Consider the following 8,642-nt stretch of genomic DNA (forward strand, 5'->3'; position numbering starts at 1 on the left):
CGCCGGGCCGTGCGCAGGCGCGGGGGCCGGGAGGCGAAAGTCCTCGGAGAGCGTGACGAAGATCTGAACCGGCTTGTGCAGCGTGCGGAGAACGAACCGCTCCGCACGGTCAGGATCAGCATCCGCCTCAACAGCGTCGGGCTCTGGGAGGAGTAGGTCGGCGGAGCGGGGGATGGCGTCGGGGTTGGCGGTCCAAGCAGAGAACTTGAACTTAGACATGTCCGAGCCGTTGTGGGTGGCGGGGTGCAGGTGCTCAATGTCGAGGTACGGGGCGAGCAAGGTCTCCACGGCGGAGCGGTGCCACGCTTGGTCAGGCATCCCGGTGATTTCGACCTCGACGCGGAAGCGCAGCTGGACGGGCTCGCAGCCGGCCGCGCGGCTCCAAGGGTGGATGATGAGGCGAAAGCGCGGGGATCGCGGCGGGCGCAGCCCCACCCTGGCACGCGCATCGGCGGTGGAGAACTTGAGGAGGAACTCATCGCGCCCATGGCAGATGACGGAGAACTCATCATCGGCGATGGAGAACTTGAGGAGGAACTCATCTCTCTACCTATCAATGCAATGATACGTAAGCCTTTTACGTATTCGCGAAAAAGTTTGCAACTAACGAACCAATGTGTATATAACTTCCGTTAACATGTTGTTGCATATCATGATAATAAGAATCCTGTTACGCTCATGAACACAATTTCGACTATTTCCTTACTTGCTCTTGATTTCTCCTTTCCCACCTTCAAGTGTGAAAAAAAATCATCAACTAGGGTTTGCGGCAACCCGGCGCGTCCATCGATCGGGATCCTAGCCAGCGCAAGCGGCTCCCTCCATCAGCGCCGTCGTCCAGAGAAGGACGCGGACACAGTCGACGCGACCATTAGCCACGATGAGGCGGACAAACCCGACAGCTCTCGCCTCGCATTCTCCGCCGCCGCACACAGCCACCACACGCGATTAAAGCTAGCTAGGGTTCGTCATCGACGGGAGAAGAGATCGATCTAGTCTAGATAGATGGATCTTCGCCCCATTGGGTTTGGTGTGGGAGGCGGCGACGATGAACCCTAGAAGATGAGACATGACCAAGAGAGGGGTCATGCGACTTGGTTTTTGGTGGGTGAAAAAAACCAAGCGGTAGATGGTGGGGGTGAGACGAAAAACCGGGACAAAATTAAACCCTAAAGACGAAGCTACCAAGCCCCACTCTAAGAGTAGAGATAAGCACTAGTGCTTAGAAGAATCACGGTTTATTATTCTAAGCAACTTAAGCACGTGCATGGCCTAAGAGCATCTGTAACATATCCCGCAACCCAGGCCCTCAGGTATAATAACCGCCGGTTTGTGGGATCCCGTAAACCCGTCCTAAACAGATCCTCCAGATCCGACCGTCCTGAATTTTTTTTTGTGGGATCCCGAATTCGCGAGCCCATTTCCTCTACATCGAGGCTCCCCTTGAGAAGCCCGATTTTGGAGGCTCCCCTTTATTTTGGCGGGAGGGAAATTTCAATCCCAACCGCTTTCCTCGCAACTGGCGCCATGGACTTCTCGAGCTCGATTCCGATCAAATCTCATTGCTGCCGCCCCATGCGAGCTGCCGCACGTCGCCGCCATCGCTCATGAGCTGCCGCACACCGTCATCGTCACCCATCGGGGCCCGCGAGCTAGCTAGCTACTGCTAATGTCGCCACCGCGAGCTAGCTAGCTAGCTAGCAGTCGTTGCGTCACGAGCAAGCTAGCTACCGCCGCCGCCGCCATCGCCGCAAACTAGCTATCGTTGCGTTCGTCCCTGTGGTCCTCGTCTTGCTCCACGACGGCGCCGTCATCGGCAAGATGCGCGCCTCCTCTGTCCCTGACGAGATCCTCGCGATGGGAGCAGTCGAGACGGATTCAATTGTAATTTAACTAAAAAGTTTTTAGGGGGTTGTGCAATTTTAAGGAGACAATAAAATATTTTACAGGATCTATTCTGCCGGAATAAAAGTCATACAGTAAAAATGTGATTTTTTTTAACGGTATCCTTTAAACCGATTTTTGTGGGACTGGGTGTACGGGGGATGTTCTAAGGGCCAAAACTACTCGTTCGACACCTCCTTCCCCATCTAAAAAAAACCTTCTTCCCCGTCTTCGTCCAAGCTAGGGTTTCCTCTGCTGACCTCCGTCGTGCTTCCGGCCGCTACTTGCATCTCTCCGCCCTCCATTCATTCCACTCCTCTAGCCTATGAGGTAAGTTTAACGGGATTCTCTGACCAATCTGAGCGCGGTGGTCCTATCAATCCGGTCTTTGCTTCCCTGTCAATTTTGTTGTTCATTTGCAGCGTCGAGGATTCGCGTGATTTTTCGTTATGCGATTTCGATCCCAAACAGTTCCGAGTGCTATTATTTGTAGAGCCCCCTTCGATTTTTTAATTGCGCATAGATCAGAATTCTAACTGCAGCGTGCCTACAGCATTACATCCTGATGGTGCATAAAGACATGTTCAGTAGTTTAGATAACCCCGTCTGATGCAATCACCTCTAGACAGCATTAAAGACTCCCTGTACAACAGTCTGTCTATGTTCTATCTGCAACCCCCCAAAATTAGCAACTGAAAATAAACCTTGCACAGTCTGGCCGCCACCGCTCCTCCACCCTAGTGCTCGCCCCCAAAATTAGCAGAACATGTGCTCGCCGCCATCCATGGCAGATGCTCCTCGGCCGGCTAGTGGTGCCTCGGCGTCGATCCAAGCAGCGCAATGTTGTGCAGGTCTCGCCGGAGTAGGCAGTATAAAAAAGGAAAAGAAATCACCATGTTGGAGCACGGGATATGATGGTTCGACGGAGGAGATAAATGGCTGTATATAAGGAGCGATATTTTTGGATATCGACTGTCTGATGAATTATAGACACCCTCCTCCTCTATCTTCATTCTCTCCCCTCCACCTAGATAAAAATCCCATGTGGCATGCGTTACAGACGGCTGAGTGGCTGCTGTTGTACATTTTCCTAAGAAACAACATAAGTAGTCAACTTAGATTCAAAGTAGTACAATTTTTTTAATCACAAGGACTTGGCTGTTTTCCAAACCACCCACCCCACAACATAAGGGGGCAAATTCACCACCCTGTAGAAATAGTGATCGCAATATCTACGGACAAATCCAACCAAACATGCTCTCGCATGCAACATCCCCACCAATCCTGTAATGCAGCCAACCCAGAAACATTTTCACTCAGCCATGGCCAACTGAAACGGGCGAGGGATGACCAAACATCCCTTACTGGCATGCACTCAGCTAGGCTCAAATTAGCCAGGATGGGGGTTACTTAGCCATGTAGATTTTATGTTCCCCAAAATCACCGGTCTGGTTTGTTAGCTGACAATCTTGATCTCTAGCATTCCCAATCCCAGAGACAGTGTAAAGTCGGAAGTCATTGGAAGCCAATTTTAGCCATCCATCAACTCGTAGATCCCTTCAGCTAGTGAATGCATCCTGGTGTTCACCAATTTTAGCTCTCTTTGTGCAGGCATCCAAAAAGATGTGTAGTCGCCCAGAAGTGCGCACTGGTGTCGTCACCGGTTATATGATTGGGGAATTTTCACCTGACAGATTAGTTAAAGAATAACGTCTTGTCATTCTTACTAAGTCGGCAATTAAAAGTGTACTGCATAGTTTTACCAAAAAATATTATTTTGTTTTAAGAAGACGACTGTGCTATGTTGGATGCTAGGCAGCTAAGGGTATCTATGGTATTTATTTTTACCAAAAAATATTCTTTAAAAGAGTTAAGAGTATTTATGGTCAAAATTCCAATTTTCTATCTTTTCATACAAATAGCTGTCCTTCCCTGATTTTTGCTTTAGCTTTAGCTCTATTGATGCTTGTAGCTTTGTACTTGCAAACTACATAAGCCAAATGTTTCGTGGATAAAATGAATTGAATTGTCTAAACCCTGTAACGTTCTTACTTACTTGGCATGTATATTGTATCATATATCTGATATTAGCTAAGTGAATGCTCTGATATTAATCTTGCTGCTACTTACTATTATGACACACTTCAACTGTTTGGCTGTTCCTGGTTCTTAATGTCTTGATGTATAATAGTATCATGGCGAGGTAGTTTGCTTTACTCATGTCTCATGCTTATGTGATTTTCAAATATTTGAAAAATGAATTTGCTTTAGCTGTGTAGTCATGATATTTGTGTTTCAGTGTCAGCGACAATTTTAAACTACTTTCAGATAAACAAATTGCAATTTTCCTGTCAGATATGGCGAGCACAGCATGCTTTGTGATTGTCAGTAAGAATGATATCCCAATCTATGATGCTGAAGTTGGATCCGCTCCAAAAGTATGATTCGTTCAGTTTGTTCCCTTTAGTAATTAATGTATATTCTACTCCACTTCTTACATTTGTGGTATTTTTATACGTGCCTTTATTAAATATTCATTTTAGTTTTGTTCCCATATTCCTTTGCTACTGATGGAATCCACGATGCATGTAATCTTGTATCTGGAGGTAGATCATGTATTAATGTGCACATGTATTGTTCATTACAGTATTATCACTGGTTTGCAACCTTACTTTATGGGACATCTACTATCCATGAGTCCATCCCATCTCGAGCAAGAATAAATTGTTCATCTGTATTATAAACATCAAATGTAGCTTTACAGTTATTTTCTAAGATAACCAAATGATGAAAACTTGCAACTCTTGTGATCTTATCACATTATTTCCCCCTCATAGAGGCATAATTAGTAACCTCTTCGTCTCGAGACCCGAGGTGGACTCTTAAATTCTATTCTATTGTAGTTGCTTAGCAAAAATAATATTATATTTTTATAATACCTAGGACATGGATGTTATATGAACCAATGATCATGACAAGTTGTTACTACTAGCAATTGCTTCCTCTTTCATTACTTCCTCCTTTACATACCCCTCTACCTCTGACAATCTTACTAATCAAATGGTACCCGGTTCATATCTGTAAATTTGTTCGATCGTTGACAAGGTTCAAAGAAAGGGTGAGCCATTCACCGTGAATGCTAGAAATGTGAGATCAACTGAGAATGCATGCACCACTTCTCATATTTATATTTTGTATATGATTGACAGTAGAGGCATGCATTGCATTTACCTCTCCCTGTAGGTCATCCTATTAGCGTATGTTCAGTCAGTTGTTTCATGATGACCCAATTTACTTCCTCTCGCAGAAAGAAGATCAGGCTTATCAGCATCAGTTCATTTTGCATGCTGCATTAGATGTTGTTCAGGACCTTGCATGGGCTACAAGTACAATGTGAGTGGTTGTTGATTTGTCATTACCCAGTCAGGTGTATCCAAAGATTCAATGTAGACCCCCTTGTAGTTTTTCTCGTTTCTTGCTTCACATAACTATTCCTCTTTTTCGCCATTTTCAGGTTTCTGAAGTCAGTAGATAGATTCAACGATCTTGTGGTGTCTGTTTATGTAACTGCTGGTCATATCCTTTTGAGTGCTTATATGTGGTGTCTTTTTAGAGAGCCGAAATCTTGTGTGATGTCTTGGCAGCAAAAGAATCTAGAAATGCGAGAATTTAGTGATAATTCCTTTGATCAGAATTATCATTATTCTGTCTGCAAACGACTTAAGATATTGCCGTAACAGGTAAATTTGGGGTCTTGTGTATGTCTTTAATTCCTGTGAGAGTGATAACTCATAACCGTGATTGCCCTTGCTACATTTCTTTAAATTTTTCCTCATAGTAGTATTATCTTGACTCCTATATATAAAGAAACAGTTGGTGATGGTGGTGTGTCTGCCATCCGTCATTCTGACCTTACAATCTGCACCTAAAACATTGTGAGGCAAGCTGTGATATTTTTGCAAAGGATATGACCATTCTGCTCCATATTTGCAGAAAACCCCTTAGTCCCGCAGAGACCATCTTCGTCCCTCCCCTGCCTCATTCAAACAAACAAGAGGAATATATTTATATACGCATGATTTTGTTTCAAGTTTCTGAGCATGTATTATCTATTTTGGATCCATTGTAACACACGGGCACTTTGCTAGTTGTTTTCTTAACAGCCAGTTCATCACATACTAGATTTATGTTGCTTCATGATTCACGGAGTGAAGATGGTATAAAAAGCTTCTTTCAGGAAGTTCACGAACTTTACATCAAGGTAAACTGTTAGCTGTGTACTGAGAAAGCTACATTTATTTTGATTGCTGTTCTAAACTAAGTCAGACATTCATATGAATATATAAAAAAAATACACGCGTTGAAATGCCATCTTTAGATGATGGTGGTATGCTTCCTATGTTCTATGTCCATATCCTACTATTTGCAGCTGGATGAAAAAACTTCAGTAGTGTGGCATGAGCCCTTTTTATACATGATAGAGCTGCATAAGGATCAGGATGTTGTCATGCATTCCAGCATTCTTGTTGCTTGCGCGGTCGTGCTAGATTTCTGCTTATATTTGTGCATGTTTTGCTGTGCAGATATTCCTTAATCCACTCTACTTGCCTGGTTCTCGCATCACATCCTCTCATTTCAATACCAAGGTCAGGTCTCTTGCAAGGAAATACCTGTAGCATACACTCAGGTGGAAGACCATGTAAGCGACCATTGAATGACCAGTAGATCCTGAAAATGAGCTAGCACTATGATGTGCCAAAATGGTGCTCAACGGAGAGTTTTCTTTGCTTATTTCTGAGGCATTTCCCCTGCCAACGTTTCATCTTTATGTTTATCTCCTTACCCCTGTCCTGTGCTGTTGTCTTGAGATACTCGAGTGTCCTAAGCTGAGCCCTGTTAAATTTACCTTGCACATCGATACTGCACCATTATATCTGTAGCCATGGCAGTGAAAGGAGATGGTGCCGCAGTATCATCACGAGCTGTATGAAGCATGGAACCACGCAGCGGCATTAATATTACAGGACACTGCAACAGACCAGCTGGTAGTGGTACTGTAGCTCCACTAAAAGGACCCCTGCAGAATCTCCCGAGAAAGGTCTTCGCTCATCACGAGCTGTATGAAGCATGGAACCACGCAGCGGCATTAATATTACAGGACACTGCAACAGACCAGCTGGTAGTGGTACTGTAGCTCCACTAAAAGGACCCCTGCAGAATCTCCCGAGAAAGGTCTTCGCTCATCAGATGAATTCCATTAATAAATGAATCTGCAATTATCACTTGGGATTGTACAAGGAAGAGCTGTCACTTGGCTGGAAACCCTCGAAATGTAGTCACCTTTTTTTCTTTTGGAGATTTGCCTTTTCGTTTCGTGAAGACAAGACTTTGGCCGATGATTATTTAACACAAACAGGTGTTTATGTGCCATGAAATTTATGTCACAATATTCGTTTCCGAAAGTACTTTTCTCGTGATTGCCATCTTTTATAACATATAATCCACATGTCGAAGAAGTAGTTATTGATTAGAGGTTTTCTTAACGAAACAAAATGCGCATTGTGTAAAAAGTGCAAGCCGTCTTGTTACGCCTGGCTATTGTCGTAAGCTTCTTCACGTGTGCGCGTGCCGCTCGATCATCCACATCTGGTAGATAACCATATGCGTGCTTGCGTGCGTGCGTGCCTAGCTCGCTCGCTCACTCGTCAATCATCGTCGACAGCCGAGGCGTGCTTAGCTGTTGCCATAAACTTGGCTCTAGCTCGCTCCCATCAATCAATCAATCGTTGGTCGACAGCTGAGCCGTGCAACCGCTATGCGTTATCGAGCTGCCCCGGCGGCCGCGCTATTGAGTCCATCTTTCTGAATCTACTGGTAGCTAGTGCATCAAATCACCCCAAGGCAAATCCGGGGGGAGATTTGCTCAAGCACGCACACATGCATCACGTCCCAGATCCGGCAGAGCTCGGCATGCAGATGCAGCTCTGCAGTGCCGCGAGCCGGTGTGTGTGTGTGAGTCCCACTCTACCGATTAATAACTCTTCATCCAATCGAAACCTAGGAGCCAGCAAAAAGCTCATGCTCAGAAACAGTCCTTATCGCCTCCGTCTGAGCTGAGCTGAGATTGCATAGTGGCGTCGCTGTAATCAGGTCTCGATTTACAGTTCAGAATTGAAGGGCCTGAATCAGCTGCGCCTGGATTGGCAGATGACAAAAACATGGAGTGTCCAGAGGCCACAGAAGATGGCTTTCACTGTCCCGGGATCGCCATCTTCACGGACAAGTACGGGCACTACCTCTCCGATGGATGCAAGGACTAGATTTAGAATGTCACATCAGAGATTTAACAACATCAAACAAGGACTAGATTACCGCAGACGTTTTCTTTATGCAAATTGTGATTGCACACGTGTTTTTTCTTCTTCTAGTAGATACATCTATTTAAGTAATAAAGCGCCCCTTATCGGAAAAGATACATTTTTTTTGAAAAGTTGTTTTCGTTAACAAAGAAGAGGTACATGACCTGTCGAAAATAATGTGAATAATGCTCAATGCTTGAACCAGTGGTACAAATCACTGCTTCACGCTCAATTTTAGCTTACAAACGTATTTGTTCATGATCCGCTTATGCTTATGCTTTTGTGCCTGAGATGAGTTTCATACTTTTTGCCACTTTAAATAATGAAATGACTGCGTGCATCACTTGATGTAGAGGCCGGGGATAATCCTCCTTTTCAAAAAATAAACATATTTTTTCA

At 44.8% G+C, this 8,642-nt stretch overlaps 1 protein-coding gene across 3 annotated transcripts; it reads left to right on the forward strand.

Annotated features, from left to right (window-relative positions):
* Positions 1 to 2,053: 2,053 nt before the first annotated feature.
* On the forward strand, positions 2,054 to 7,328 carry LOC119323233 (trafficking protein particle complex subunit 2-like). Of its 3 annotated transcripts, none has more exons than XR_005156182.1 (7): positions 2,054 to 2,214; positions 4,240 to 4,322; positions 5,192 to 5,277; positions 5,399 to 5,460; positions 6,060 to 6,145; positions 6,468 to 6,982; positions 7,117 to 7,328. XR_005156182.1 is itself a non-coding variant. In XM_037596832.1 (7 exons), exons 3-7 carry the CDS (start codon positions 4,242 to 4,244, stop codon positions 6,558 to 6,560), a joined length of 408 nt encoding a protein of 135 aa, XP_037452729.1. In that variant the 5' UTR covers positions 2,054 to 2,214; positions 3,496 to 3,582; positions 4,240 to 4,241; the 3' UTR covers positions 6,561 to 7,328. The 3 variants fall into 3 exon arrangements, 2 of the variants coding, with proteins under 2 accessions (XP_037452729.1, XP_037452728.1); XM_037596832.1 differs by adding an exon at positions 3,496 to 3,582 and having other exon boundaries at positions 6,468 to 7,328; XM_037596831.1 differs by having other exon boundaries at positions 6,468 to 7,328.
* Positions 7,329 to 8,642: the final 1,314 nt, after the last annotated feature.

Source organism: Triticum dicoccoides, chromosome 6B, assembly GCF_002162155.2.
Source record: "Triticum dicoccoides isolate Atlit2015 ecotype Zavitan chromosome 6B, WEW_v2.0, whole genome shotgun sequence".
In the NCBI taxonomy this organism is placed as follows: Eukaryota; Viridiplantae; Streptophyta; class Magnoliopsida; order Poales; family Poaceae; genus Triticum; species Triticum dicoccoides.